The sequence below is a fragment of the Bombus huntii genome, chromosome 6 (assembly GCF_024542735.1).
Source record: "Bombus huntii isolate Logan2020A chromosome 6, iyBomHunt1.1, whole genome shotgun sequence".
NCBI lineage: Eukaryota > Metazoa > Arthropoda > Insecta > Hymenoptera > Apidae > Bombus > Bombus huntii.
Window position 1 is genome coordinate 7,784,887 of NC_066243.1, and position 16,366 is coordinate 7,801,252.

Here is a 16,366-nt window from a genome sequence, read left to right on the forward strand (position 1 = left end):
ATTTGTCGAGACTTCATAAATCGGTTGGTTAGCAAGTGTTAGCTAGCGCGAATGTCGAGTCTTGGCCAAATGATCGGCAGATTAAGTCGCATGAACTCGAGTCGGTGATTCTCCATCACAGCCGTTCGCCATTAGTCGACGGACCGAAACTCGAACAGGAAACGTCTGTCAGGGAAAATTGGTAATCATAGACCACCGCGAGCGGCATTAAAGTTCAGGGATGGGCGAGTATAGCAGGATCTTCAAAGAGAGTGCACTTAGATAATGCCCGCCCGAAGGGGGTGGCATACCCCATCACCCTTCTCCTTCTTCCGATATCGAGGGGGCTTTTGATGAAGGCTGCGAATTTGGTTGAGTAAAGGGTAATCCTATCACATGCTATGAGATCTTCGTTGCCGTCGAAAGGGCGCGCTCGCGTTGCTCTCTCATGGAAATCGTACGATGATGCCTCAACCTTCGAAGAAACGAAGTCGAGTGAACCCAGTCCTTAGGATTATCTCTTCCGAGGAATTAGAAAAAATGTCTCTATTTCGGTCATTTGGTTGTTAATATTCTTTTGAACGTGATTCTGGACAATCGATGAGAATGATCATTTCAATTACGAATTAAACATGATGTTTTTAAAATCACCTAGGTTTTCAGAACTTTATTATCTTTATTTATTTATCTTGAAAATGTATATTATTTTATTCAACTATTAAGTTCTTCAGATATATGGTAAGTATAGTAAGCTATGATCAGTAGATATATTGTTACGAGTATCATTTTGATAGCCACAGTGTGAAATGTTCGAAGCAATGTGTATCGCGACAGAAAGTCAAGAAGAGGATTAACAAGAAAATCGATATTGATTAAATAAATTTAAAAAATTGTTAGAAGTTGCTGAAATCTCGAAGTGTAAAGATAAATCATTTCAAAACGAGTATCATTGCATTGCGTTATGAATACATATATGTAGAGAATAATTTTATAAATATTAATGTAAATACTCGTAGGACATATGGTCACGGATAACAATGCTATAGTATACTATATATTTGTGATTTTTCGAGTTTCGATCGTGTTATTAGTATTACATGTATTAGTGTTATTAGTACTAGTATTCCAGTTCACTTCTTCAGACCTGAAAACCTTTCACCTGAAGGTGAAATGTACAATATACTAATAACACGATTGACAAAATCACAAATATACTAATTAATCATCGTGAAAGTTTAGAATATAAAATACATACTATAGCTCCATTCTTGTTCAAATCTATTAATGGTTTGTAGTATGTCGTGTAAATGTTGGAAATGTTAGTAGATGGGCTAAAATAAGTCAAAATAAATTGTAGAATTATTAACTAACAATAGGTTTAATTAATTGGAAATGTTCCTTATATTGAACAAGGAGGTTTTAGATACTGTTGTGGTTGTTTGAAACTGGGAAAACATTTATTTAAAGCGGAGATCAACGGGGATCGAGACCAAAAATCTGGCAAAGATTACTGCTAGTTCTTAAAGGACGAACAAGAGCGCAAGACGGAGGACTTCTTAATGAGATTAGGTGTCCCGAAGACAAGCACTTTCTGGTTAGATTTACATTTTAAACATTTTTAAGCGGTCTTACACGGAGATTCCTTTCGGCTGCTTGATCTTTAAGTTGTTCTTAAATTTCGCGGTTTAATGCTTTAACACCGTTAGCCGATCTTAATCTTTGTTCGGACAATTGATTGAACTTGTTAATTTAATTTGTAATCTCGTGAACATTCAATAACTTGTTTATGTCCTTAATTGTCATTATGATACTGCTTCACACTGGGTAATACTATTACATTTATAACTTAGTTACAAAAGCATTGTTTGAAAAAGTTTCCAAAAATATTATCGTAAAAAAGAAACAATATTACAGTATAGAAATATGTAACAATATTGTGGAAATATTTAAAACAGACAAGACCGGATCTGTTTATGATATATGAATATATACTGCTATTCGTAAGTATGTAGACATTTTACTTGATTATTATGTATTAATAATACATAACGTTACTAAAATATAGAAATTAACGAGGAACTATTGATGATAGCAATATTTATTATTTTTACGTGTGGAGTCAACGGATGCCATATAAAATATAAATTGTTTATTTAATATAATCTAATCTATTAACATAATTGTTACATTCGCGCTATATAGTTAATTTTCTTATCTGAGAATTGGATGCTCGGCTTGAATTCTGTGAGGTGAGATCAACGCGAAACATGGACCTTCTCCGTGAAAAACCCACGTAGTGCATAGATTTCATCTATACATTTCTTCTATTTCTTCTCCTATTACTTTTCTTTTCCTTAATTTTTTGGCTATAAAAAGAATAAGAACAAGAGCTAAGTGAATCCAGTTGGACAAGAGTCTTTGTACCATAAAACTCTGGAAGATCAGGTATCAAAGTCGCGATCGAGCTTATTGCAACCCTTACTTTGTGATTTGTAGTTAGAGTCAACACATAGAAATCGCGATAATTACACCGAACAATTGTATGCCCCAGTTTACAGAATATGCATATACAGTACTCTCTACTATATACCATTATATCAAATCATAATATTCGCTGAGAAACTCCACAACGGTATACCTTTGCCGCTCGAGTAACCGATTAGCTAACGTTACAAGGCCTACGAGTAACATTTCCTGCGGCTCCCAGCGTTAACCACACGTTGCATGGGTTCATCCCTGCGTATATTTTCTTTGACAACCAGTTTAATAAGCAACGTTGAATTTACCATACTAACATACTTCATAACTTAATTATGGGCTAATCCGGTTCGTAACGTAATTTACGAATTTCTTTTGTCTATCGATTCTTCTTAATTTTCTCTATTTCATTCGTAACTTGACAATCAAGCGAATATGATGAAGAAAGATGTTCCATAAGAGACATTTATATGGTGTTGCTCAACGTCTACAGATGTAAATCTTTTTTATTGCATATTAACGTTTAAAAATGAATTTTATCATATCATGATATTGTACGACAGCTCTGATAAAGGATAACATCGTCCTACATTTTTCTATGGATGAGTACTTCTATTTTTTCCATTTTATAACTTTGTAATTAAATTAAATATTTTAAAGAAACGAGCAAGTATCCGCGTATTTCTGGACGTTGTCATACGTATTAAACATAAAGACACGAAAAAACTGATTTAAAATTGATAAACTTACCTCGTCTAAAGGACAACCAGCTGAGACGAGAAGTGCATGACTATGGAGTAACAGTAATCTTAATAATTTGTTTCTAACTTCAGCCGCTGGACTAGGCGGCGGCGGCCTCGATCGGTATACTTGAATCTTCAAAGTGGCGACTGATGTTAGTTCAGCTAAAATATCACCCACTGTTAACAAAGGACCGTCCGCAACTTTTTCCATTGGCAGAGGTTTCCAGTTCCTTATGACGATACTTCCTCTAGCGCTTGGTATCAAATCGCTTGAATAACCAAGACGTACTAATGCCTCGCCTACTAAATCCTGCAAAGGCGAAAGAATTATCTTATTAATACTATTGGAATATGTGGTGATAGTCGAAGTAAAAAACAGGGTTAAGTTAAGCAAGTTAAAGACAGGAAATCTGTAAACTCTGGGTAAATGGCGCATCGTTTTATCCAGATTATATGACACTATTTTTATTAAATCACAGTTAAAATTATTTTTGTTAAACGTTACGCGTTATATTTTGTTCTTCTACCGTCGGGAGACTGAATTGTTAATTTATAAATGGAGATTACAAGGGAAGAACTTGTTACATTTTCCATTTTTTATAGAGTATCAGTCTTAAAATCAAGTACATTGTAAATTAACTTTATGTTATTAAAAATATCTTTCTATTTCATTTTAGAGTTAAATATGTATTTTACCATCCTTGTAATTTAAAAAATATCGCTTGTCGTATTATTAAAGTATTCAAGGACATTTAAATATTGCTTGTTTTATAAAGCATAAATTGTTCTTAGTTATAAAGTGATATTACAATAAAAAAAAAATAAACAGAAATGTACTTATCATGTACTTTTTTCTCGTAATATTCAAACAGCTAAAATTGAAAAAGAACTTTGGACCATTCTTATGTAGAAATTATGCTTGTAACTACTATGTTTATTAGAATTTTATATTTGCTGATTGAAGTTATTACTTTCCGAAAAATGAATGGCGGTGTTTAGAAAGTAATACTTAATTTTACATTAAAAAGAAAGAAATACTCACTTGGAAAGGCATAGCCACAGGGATGATAACGTAAGAATCCGTTTCTACTTGAGGCCTCCGCCAGTTCTCACGAGAGTTGCTTACATGCGTTTCTACGATATTGTGAATCGTCTCGACTACACAGTGCACTGGAAGATTTTTTCCTGAAATCAACATTGTTTTCTTTCTTAAGATTCTCTCATATAACATTCGCACAAACATGACATTCGAGTTTACATTTGCATAAATTAGTAAAGTGTTAGTTCTTTTCATAAATAAGAAATGATTTGTAGAAAATCTTGATAAACTTGTTGCTATAACGATTTTCCCAAATATTTACGTCATTTTTCATAAAATTGTAGAGAGATGTGTAAAACTCTTTCAGCATTTAATTTTTGTAGCGCAAATGTAAGTGTCAAAAGATACTTTCTAGTATAAAGCGAATTTATAGAAATATTCGGAAATATATAAAAATATCCGAAATGTCGACACATTAATTAGAAAATTTTACTTCTATAAAATTCAAAATACTTTAATGTTTAGTATTTGACGTAATATGATAAATATAAATAATAATTCTAATAGCAATAATAATATAAGTTACCTGCTTTAGAAAAAATTAAATATCTATATAAGTTATCCGTTTTGGACTAATGTTAATTAAATTAAATGTACAGTTTTATTATCAAAGAAACACGATAATTCGTGTTAATGATAATTCACAGAGTAAAAATTTAATTAAATACAATATTTGTATATATTTCAAGGTAACTTGTAGTGCTGTATTATAATAATCTATAATTCGACAATTAGACGGCTGATTCGTACGTAATACGAAGTCAGAGTATTTCGACAAAAGTTTTCAATCGTTCAAAATGGAGAACAGGGCTTCTTGAACAATCAAGCTAGTTCCGGCTCTATACATTCGACCGACAATAGGCACACGCTTTCGCATTTCAGGATTTGAATTCGAGGGTCCAGATGATTCGTGAAGCTGAAGATCGCTGAGAGAAGTCTAACTCTCGTGCTAAGCATATGCAGATCCACTCGTCTATCCCGAGACAATAAGAGCTGGGCGATGGCACAATAGCTGCGATCCTTGTGTAACCCTGACTTAAGTCCCAGAGTCTATCCCACTTCAGGTTATAATCCCAGACTTCTACGAAACTGAGGAAATGGAGAACGAGAGGAAACAACGAAAGAAGGAGAAGGAAGGAAACTTGGTTTTGCCGATTTCATTCGGAGAACAACGAAATACTTATTAATCAAAATACCGGCGGTATCTCTCTACTGAAAATGAAACGATAACTGTAAGTAGTTATTCATCCCGGAAATACATATTATGTCGTACTTTTAATTATCTAGGATATATATGTGGCGCTTTTTATTTTAATTTTCCATTGAATAGATGTCAATTATTCGTTATACGAATACACAATCAGTAAGGAATTAAGTAATTGAGAAATCGATTCTGTTCTTTTTTTGTCAATTTTTAATGTTATAAGGCAAATTATTTTGCTACGATATACGAGCATAAAAAAATAGATAGTCGTATTAAATAGATAATTGAATAATTATATGTAAATATAACCAATAAATTTTTATATATGATAGTTGTCTATATATTAAACGATAAAATTTCTGTAATGTAATGAATACACAAGCAGAAGGAAGTATAATTTCTACATTGTGTTCTACTAAATATTTTTATCATCTAATTACTTAATTTCCTTTGTTTCCGCGTTTCAATTATACGAATTAAATATGAAATATCGAAGTTTACCACGAACTATTTTCAATATGCATGATTTCTTCGTTATGAACGTGTTGATCGACTTACATATTAAATCATAAACTGATATAGGATGTTCTCAATACTCGGTGATGTAAGGTGCTAAGTCTACCAGTAAGATGACCAACAAAGGATTTACTGCCGGTGGCATGATATTAGGTATTAATGCCCTAAACTTCCATCTAATACGCTGGTTGCTATAGGGTCTACCCCCAGGATGCATAAGACAGGTCGTACCTAGGAAGACCGAAAGCTGACCAGTGGCCACCTTAATCCAGGGACGTATAGTTTTCATTAAGGTGCCCTGCCCTAGCGTCGTCTCTGTATGGGGATCAGCTGGTTTAAGGTAGGCATATACTCCGCAGATTTGACCACGACCGGCCGTATTATGCGGTCTGTTTATTAGCAAGCTTTCTTGATACGCACAGATCCGCTGCTGTAATCTACTGCTTTGATATTTATTTCGTCAATTTTTAATATCACAAAATGTATCGCGTTCATTTTATTTTTCTTATTCTTTCCGTTACAAAATATCCGTAAGAACGCGTTCGGTTTTTAAATAAATATTACTAGAATGAAGGCCATATATAGTCAGTAAAATAACATCTATATAATAGATAATAAAACTTGGAAAGAAAAATTTACAAGTTCGATTTAGGTGACATTAAATTAAAGAAATATAGGTATGGCAAAATGTATTGTTAGTATCCGTTACGATGTTAATGCTCATTGTGCTTGAAGTTTGCTGAAAATATCAGTAACGTAGCTTTCCATATATTTTTTGTTTTCAATACACGAGAGAGAAAGAAAGAAGGAGAAAAAGTGTCAACCACTCATCCGCAAAATCTTTAATCTCTGCAGCGGCAAAGACATTTCTCATTTCTGGTGTAGACCCTATCGGGCTTCCGGTTATCTCCCCGTTTGCGCTGTGAAGGAAACACGACGGAAGCGTCAGGACGGTTCGTCTTTGACAGTTCTCGCTACAAGATAAGATTCATCCCAAAGACAACCCTTGAAGAAACGAAACAACTTTTCTCTTGATAGATTTCTCTCGTTTACGAAAGTTGCTATATTTTCAAATCGATCAATGAACGACTTAATCTATCATATTTGTGTTTGGTATCTATTCTGCACGCATATTGTATATATTTTAATGATCCTTTGAAGCGTAAATTGCCTTTTTTACGAAATTGGAGAGATTGAAATTAAATTTCGGACATGTCTTTTCAGAATATGTTTGTAAGAAATATTCAACGGAAAAGTTAAAAATAATATCCAGTTACAAGCTAAAACTTAATAATCCTACGTAACTGCAAATGAGTACTGTAGTAAAATACCGTCTTTTAAATTTTGAAATACTCGCAAATAAATTTTAGCAAGTAATTATTTATAGTGCATAACGTCTGTATTATATGAATCTAATATTCGTAAATTCGCGTAGAAAATAAATAAAATTGTATTAAAAGATTATCATTTAATTTAAAATATCTTGTATCGAATAACTATTGTTTATAAAAAAAAACTTGACGGCATGACTGTTATTAAGATAAAATGTATTACAGAAAATGAAATTGTACAGTATATATGTATAAGAAAATATATAAGCGATTCGATAAATATTTGAATATACCTTGTAAATGTAATTCACATAGCTAACGTTTAACGAAGTTCTACACGATAAATTAGCGGACTGGTTCTTGCACCCATTGCCAAGTCGGCGGTGCAGATACAAGATAAAAAGTTGGAACATATTTTTCGACACCCCGTGATCACCCATTCCACGCTACCGTGATAATGGGTTCTTTAGGTGCACACGGAGCTGCCAGGGGAATGAGACGAAAAATCTTTACTGAATATTTCTTCTATATCTTCGACCCCTGTTCCTTCTTAGGGGATGATTATTTATAATATCAGATTGGTGAGAACGTTTTTAAATCACTGTCGAAAGATCCTCAGGATCATTTAGATACATCGATAGAGAAAAGAAAATTCCTTGCCTCGTTGCAGAGAAATTTTGATTAAGTAATTTACGGTGGAAAACGAAATTTTTTTTCATTGTTTATATACATATACGTATACATACACATAATTCTATTATATATTCAATTCTATATTTATATTTATATCCATGAAATCTGCAAATTACAGAGTGGAGATGGATTGAGATTAACTACGATATTTGTGCATTTACATTTCGTTTTAATATAAATCAGTTTGTTTGTACTGCAAATAATTCGTTGGAAATACATATTACGTGTAATTGAATGATTTTTATAACGGTATTATAGAAATCAAAATATTATGTTTGTTCGAACATTTGATAAATACTGCCAACAATTTGCATTCTTTGTTCCAAGAACAGAAATCCGCACCAAATCTAATGTTCTACATCCGGAAGAGCAGAGCTATGCAGATGACTCGTAGTACGGCCAAGTCTTCGATCCTAAGGTTTCCCCTTCGTCTTGGTGACTTGGTAATCCAAGACGATTTTGTCTAATCTCTCAAAATCGAATCAAGCTGTGCCCCGAAGCCTCGACTAAAGAATAGGGATATTAGAATCCATGTTTGACGGTAAAAATTTAAACGAAAACAATTCACAGGTAAATGAAAAATCTTGTCTATTGTTGTTGTATAAAATAAAAGACAATATCACGAAGGTATTTGCAAATGTTTTCTACATGTACAAAGAGAGTATCTTCTATTACTGTAATAACCTAGGCTAACGTAGGAGACATAACATTCGTGCACGAGCAAACGTTTAAATTATTCAATGTTCGTCTATCTTGTCGATTGCAAATAAATCTGAATCTATAAAAATGTTGGAGGCAAACACGTTCTAGCACGTTATGGAATTTGCGATCTATGGAAGTCTGCCACTTCCGTTCTTGAAACTTAACCTAAGCGCGTACATTAGAAGGAAAGTGTGGGCGTTTTTGGTATCTGAAGCTGATCCGGCGGATGCCGGCCTTTACAGATAAGCGACCAACTCTTTCGAACTCTTTATCTACACCCGTCCTCTTTCAAAGTCTTTCCCTTTCGCGTTTATTCAATCTTCCGTGTCGTGTTCCCAACGTACCATATTGTTTGCAGCATGATTAAACATTTGTAATGCCAATTTTCATGCTCTGTCTGATTAATTTAGAAAATATCGATACAGTGTAACATTCAGTTCGCAATAGCAATGCAACGCAATTTAGTATTACAGATCATGCGTTTCCATTATGGATTAAGCGTTGCGAAAAATGTTCGATCAAGAAGATTCTTCGTAATATTCGCGACATAAAAAATCAGAAGTTGATATCGCTTGGTCGTGCTCCATTTGCGTGCATACGAAGGTTGTGTCCGTGAGTTCGCGTGCGATTTAAGCTCTACAGCACCGCTAAGCTCGCGTTGGGGAGAAAGCACCAGATAAGATGTAATGAGATAACCTCACGGCTAGTGTGGCTTATAAGATCACCAGCCACGCGACGAAACCTTCTAAATCTAAGTGTTAGCCGATTCTTAGAGACAGGATCACGCACCGTGCTAAAAAATACATCTCAATACAGTACTCGATTGAAAAGTGCGCGATCGTACGCGAAATAGCAGATCGTAACGAAATGGTATTTCATTCTCTTCTGGATTTCATCGACGCTTTTTATTTCTTGTCTTTTCATGACTTTTTATCTCAGTTAATTGGTGTACTAGATGTAGAGGACGGAAAAATGAGAGAGACGAATGTAACAAGTTTATATGTTATATGTAGAATTTAAAAATAATTCCCAATTTGCTCCAAGTTCTTTTATAAAAATAAAGCAGGGATGAGAAGAATAAATCGCATCAAAAGTTTGAAAATAAAAAACATGTAAGCTTTAAACGGATGAAAGAAAAGTGTGTGACTGGCAAAGATGCAGAGTTAATATGTCTCCTTAATCTTTTATTTCGGACCATTTTTGATATAACAACGTGATCTTCCCTTTCTGTCTCTCTCTCCTTCTACCGGACTCATTAGTTGTGTCGTGCAAATATTAATCTCTTTGTATTTCGCTGAACCTCGATCCGAACCTCCGAGGCGCGTTTTACTCGATAGTCGAGATCATTCTCTCAACGTATGCGTCGCCGTTGAATGAAAGCAAGGGTGAAAACTTGCCCTAAGACGCTTAGAGAGTAAGCTCTTATACACGACAGAGAATAAGAGAAGGGCGTTGTTCGCTCGTACTCCGCTACCGTTTCCCTGTATGTATATCCGTTTCTATGTATATAGGTGTTTTGCATATGCGTGTATCTATATGCGGAATATGCGAGTGTACGCGCGCTTACACGCACACACATCACGAGCGAAGAGTTTGTTTTCCAACATCTGCACAGGTTCGTACGATTTCGCGTCGTTCGTCGCGGTAACTGACATTTGTGTGCACGCACTATACTCGAAAGATTAAAATTACTTTGGTAAACTGCGTCGAACGAAGGAAAAGGAAGGAAACTTCGTAAGATACTAGAAGGGGACGGGGGACGGGCGGGGACAGGATTCTCGAAGAGGGAGAACGTCTCGTAAATTTCTCGACTAAGGAGCTTAATTTGGATTTTCGGTAACGAGTTATTGTAAGCGCCAACTCATTGGGGGATGATTTAAGTGGCACCAAGGACAGGTTCCGGTCGTCTATTACCGATAGGCGATGGATGGATTATTCGTTGGATTTTCAAGAACAATATCGTGAAACTTCTTATCGGTACCAGTCTGTCGCTTTCGAAAGTCTTGCAGCGTATCAGAGAAGACAGCTAACATGAGATTCGGTTTATTTGTTTAATTTGAGCCTGAGATATCGGGGTGGAAGCTGATGGATGGATTTTTCCCTAGTTATGCAATGTTAACCAATATTGTCTAGAAATAAGAATATGCTGTTTGCGGAAAAACAGCGATGTCTGCCTGATGCATAAATTTAATTGATTTCTTTTAAACAAGTAATGATTTCGCTTCGATTCTGGGTACAATAAACGTAGTAGCGTAAACGACGTTAAATACTATATGTTAATTTAACGAGTTATATCAGGATGTTTTTACGCAGGGTTTATAATGCTGGATTAAGGAACAGAGATATGTATGTACGAAATGTATATATCGCAGCAAACATACCGTGTTTATGTACAATTCAATATGTGAAAAACATTCGAGGAATGAGTTGTTGTACCGTTGTACTGTACTGTACTGGATAGTACTTTTAAGTAGGCTAGCAAAACAAATGATACTATCTTATTCACTCTAAGGATAGCTACACATAGGTTGACATTTCTCGATTTTGTATATATGGCCATTCCTTCACGTAACGTGAGAAAAATAAAGTTTGTTACCTGAATCGAACATATCGTTTGTATGAATTTGTTTCATCGCTTTTGAGCATTGAATTAATTTTTGCGCTATCTTTCATATGGCGGGTTATACGCCAAATATTATATTCATGTCACGTTTCTAAAGAATATAGGTCATCCCCTAAGCATCTGCAATATTTTCGTTATTGTTCGACTGTATGGAAACAGTTTGCAAAGTTTAACGATTCAATAAGCAATAGCTTCGTCTCTCAAGATTTTAAGTTGCGAAATTTCAGGCTCTCGGCATTGATTTAACACTTTCGCTACCGCCGTTTAAGGCAAAAGTCGCTGTTCGCAGTTCGAGTTTCCAATTTTCAGCATGTTACATAATATGTCATATATTTTTACGTATATATATAATAATAAAAAAAATGATAGGTAGACGATCCAAGGAGCATTTAGAATGCGTCACGTATGTGTGATTATAGGACTGTAATAAGCAACTAGTGCGTCACACATGCGTTGTAGCGAGAGGATAAACAAGATAACATATCCAACAAATTTTATTGTTGCATAAAATTTATCAATTGTACATACAATGGAGACCTGTATGACGCGAATGATACGTTCCGCGTATATGTATATTTTATTTAAAATACCATAAAAAATGATCACTGTTCGTTTTTACACACTTTGAAGAAATAAATCAAATGCTGTTTCTTACTTATAGATAATCGTATGATTCTCGATAAATTCACAGGTGGTTGGGACACATACGCATCGGTTCTTTCCTTGTACGACAACAAATTAAATTTTATTTCGAAGTATCATATCCTACAGAATAAAAATCGTTTCCAAAATTGTGTACGATTATACAGTTACAATTTATTAATTTACTAAGTTATCGATGTATTTATTTATGCAAGTTAATGGAATTCATTTTTTCATGTACGTATAAACAATGTAAATGAAACAATGTGCCGTTAAAAATTAGTCGAAGCTCAATATATCACACAAGTGTAATTTCATTCTTTTCTACGAGTAATGTTCTTATGTGTCGATGAATTGTCTCGTTTCAAAGAATGTAAAAGTCTAAAATTTCAAACTCTCAAAAGTCGTAAAAAAATATAGATAATCTTAAAATTTCGGAAATTGGAATGTTGACAATCATTTTCGCTTAGCGTGAGATTCCTTGCAAGTGTCTGACGTATGCCGCTGTACTGTTTTCGGCTAAAGCCAGTATTTACGCTGCAGGAATTTCCTGTAAGTGTCAGACGTTTATATGTCAATGCATCGAAAAAGCGTGCTTCTAAATGATTTTCAGCTATCGTATTCGCGTCAGATGTACACAATTGGAAAATTGTAGGAAGCCCACCTTTCTCAAAATATCTGTTCCTACTAGATAGAGACATTTAGTCACAGTGTTAAAAGTTAAAAATAAATATAATTTATATAGGACTGTATGTAAAATTTCTGAAATAAATGAAGGACGAAATATATTTGACAAATAGAATTTTTATTTTATATTCAAAACAATTGAAGAAGAAAAAAGGAAGGAAATTAAAAAACTCATTATAGAAAACCTAGGCTTCCTTTACAGTGAATGATAAAAGAGAGGGGAAAGACGATTTTATAAGAGGAAGAGTAGAAAATATTTTTTCTACCTGTACAAGTCACTTTGTTTAGGAAATTATTTCACAAAGTCTTTCTTATATGAAAGCAATTCTCGTCAAAAAAATATCAGATGATTCGCAATTGAGAAATATTCAATTATCGTTTAGACATTTTGCCTAAAAAAAGAATTCATTAAATATGAATACAAATCTTACGGAGAGAATTATTAACAAATATTTTTTAACGCAATTACCGAGCTTAAATGCGTTACAGTATTAGAATGCAAATGCGCAATTACTCAAATTGCCATTTATAATTGTACAAAATATGCAGTGCATCCTTAATGTCGTACAACCTTCAAGATATATCCTATTTCTTAGAGATAAATGTACCTTACGGCTATAATAAGGAGAAAGTTATTAAAGATTATTTAAAAGAAAGAAGCGCTAAACGGTATGAAATGATTCAGCCTGTGGCTGACAACCTGATTTAGAAACGGGATGGAGTCCTCCACGAAATCCTCAGAAGGAAGAGAGCTGATCCTTCCGGCGACCGGAGAGTCCTGCAGAATGACGTAGTAATCCCACGGGAGAGCCTCGGCCTTAGCCTTAGCTTAAGCCATAAGGGTTTGCATACACGCGCAGAGAGAGAGACCGGCACAAATCAGGATACACACACAAGCAAACGTACTGTATACAGTGGCTTGCACGCGTCCTTAAAATACGGATATACGCGCAACACGAATGCTCCTAATCCACGAGGGTTTCAGCAAAACCTGAACCCGCCATCGGCCGAGGAACACTTTGGATTTAGCTATTCCACTTGCTCGGACGATCTAAAATATTTAGGGAGATCGATGAGAGCTGCGTGCGTTCTGAAGTAACATCAAAGACGATCGGATATGCAAAGGAACTGAGCAAGATTCCTTCTCGACTTGCCATGGAAAAATAAACGTTTCAAAGAGCTTATAGGTTCCCGGAGGACCGACGAGTTTCATTTTGCTAATGATGTTTCAAACCTTTATCTTTCAATTTCTTTCAGTCTCGTCCCTTTCCATTTTGTAGAATATTAAAAAATCTTAACATTGTGTTTAATTGCAAACAGTAAATATTCATGGAGAATTTTTCAATTTAATATATTACGTATTACTAACGTATTACGTATTACGTATTACGTAATATTTCACGTTACCATCGACGTAATATCGACTATATTACATCATATGTATAATTTACTTATCTTATTCCCACGTTTCTGCTACATTTTTGTTGCTAATCGCTCTTCTTTCGCACAACTGGAAATACCACGCAAGAAGGGTTATAATTGAAACACAATAGTTTCGCCGGTTCTTTTGAACAATGAAGGCATTTTATGCGACATTGTGCTAAGGCACGTAATCTTCGGGGGTTTCTCGGGAAGTGACGCTGGTCGGAGCAAGCTAAGGTCGGTAAGAGAGAGGGGTCGAAGAAAACGGCAGCCACGAGCATCGAATCGGTGATGGAAGGGTGAAGGCTGAAGGAGGGTAAAAGGGGAGGGTTAAAGGGCTCCTTAGCGGAGATCTTAGGCAAATCCAGCGTGAAATCGCATCAGAACATCCCCTTGCCAAAACCACCACTTACTCGTACCATCCTTGCTTGATATCAGTGGTATCCGCCTAAGAAAATTTTTATTGCTATTTTTTCTTCGGTCCTCTAAAAAAAACTACGTTTACGCACTGCTTAAATATTATGTAACATCATAAACGTTAGGGTAACTTAGGGTAAAAGAATCGTCACTATTATAAGTATTTTGTGATATTTACTTGTGTTAAATTTCCGCCTACTACGATAGATGTACTTGTTTTACATATGCATTTAGTTAATTGCCATACGCGTATACCTATTACATATATACCTATTATAGACATATAACTGTTAATTGATTCTTAATATAAGTTTTTATATTCAATTTTAACTTCGAAAATATAACATGGGTAAATTCCTATACGTTGTTACGTATTTGTCATGCAGTTACAATTCCTGCACATCATCAATTGTCGCTATCTGATAGAATTCCCAGCAGGGAATAAGGGATAATAAAGTCTCACCTCTGTTTTGAATCGTCACGGTGCTACAGGTAAATGTGACTTTTGACGAGCTGACGACCATAAGGCTACAATTACTCAAGACTTTAGCCAGCGCACTATCTCCGGCACTCGCATTCTTCCTTTTCTCTTCCACGTTCTTGCCACGGGACCTTTGTCGGAGCTTGCTTCTCTTAATCAAACCACGGAGAGAAAAGACATTAAAAGCCGCGGAGAGACCCCGTATCTCGCTTCGAAATAAAGTTCTAGTCAACCAGGGAAGATAAGGCTCCCCCTCGACGCTGCTCTCTTTCTTCTACTCTTATAGGATCGCTGTCTAAACGCACTCTATTATTACAATACACTCAGCCGAGCTCAACAGAGTCGCGTGTGATTTCTTCTTCCACGGAAGATTATGTCGTATCCTATGAAAATGTTCCCCTGGCATTAGATAACACCTTAATGATCGAAGGTTTAATGCATTCCCTACTGCGTGGAAGTATTATTCTTTTCTTTTTTTTCAACCTTCTCTAAATTAATTAAACAGTTTTGAACTTTAGGAATCAAATTCTCTTACGGATAAACACTGCCTTTATTTATTTTATCGTTATTCGGATATGTTAGGATTAGGTTTTACTACTTAAATCTATGCCAAATACTGAAGCGTACACTATAATCACTCACAATCAAACTTTATTGTTGTGCTTATTACTTCCAAACATAGAGCTTGAAAACATAAGACTTTAGAATATAAACGTAAATAATATTTTCACAAGACGGTAAGAGAAATTTTTGAGAAAATAATTTTCTACTGTAAAACGACATATGATTAAACACGAACTATTAATTATTCTGTTCATATTATCTGTTCTTAACACGTCTATGATTCTAAGTTAATTACTTCGATCGTAGTTCAGAACATTTACATGAAATTTATTTATTCCCTCTTATGAATTCGCATTGCTAGTTTCAGCATAATATATATCAAATTGAAATGTAAATAAAGTTACCGAAAAATGTGTATAATCTCTAATATGTAATCTATAGAGTATCACAAAGGAAAATAACCTAATACATATTTCTTTAATATAGATTCTGAAACGAACCACTATATAAATATCATAACGAATACTATACTTTTTGATGTTTCGTGCCTTTTTGTCTCGCACGCGCATTCTATCTGTCTCTTTCGCCTTTGAATTCCCCATAAATGCATAAACATCCACAGTCTATCAATTACATATTTTATCTTTTTCTCGGTGAGCAGCAGAAGCTCGATAAATTTGAAACTCTTCTTTCTGTAACATGCATTACAGCAACGAGCTGCATGCAGCGCATAGTTCTTTGTTTCATGATCTTAAACCTGCAAGAATATTTGCGAAGAAAAACTT

General features: G+C 34.7%; 1 protein-coding gene across 3 annotated transcripts in view; it reads right to left on the reverse strand.

The window, feature by feature from the left end:
* LOC126867202 (homeobox protein dve-1) overlaps positions 1–16,366 on the reverse strand; it is a 58,905-nt gene that overhangs the window by 7,972 nt on the left and 34,567 nt on the right. For all 3 annotated transcript variants that reach the window (XM_050621457.1, XM_050621456.1, XM_050621458.1), the window contains 2 exons: positions 4,243–4,385; positions 3,208–3,510 (listed from right to left, as the gene is read on the reverse strand). In XM_050621457.1, the coding sequence (XP_050477414.1) occupies positions 3,208–3,510; positions 4,243–4,385 (446 nt within the window). The remainder of the gene's footprint in view (positions 1–3,207; positions 3,511–4,242; positions 4,386–16,366) is intronic.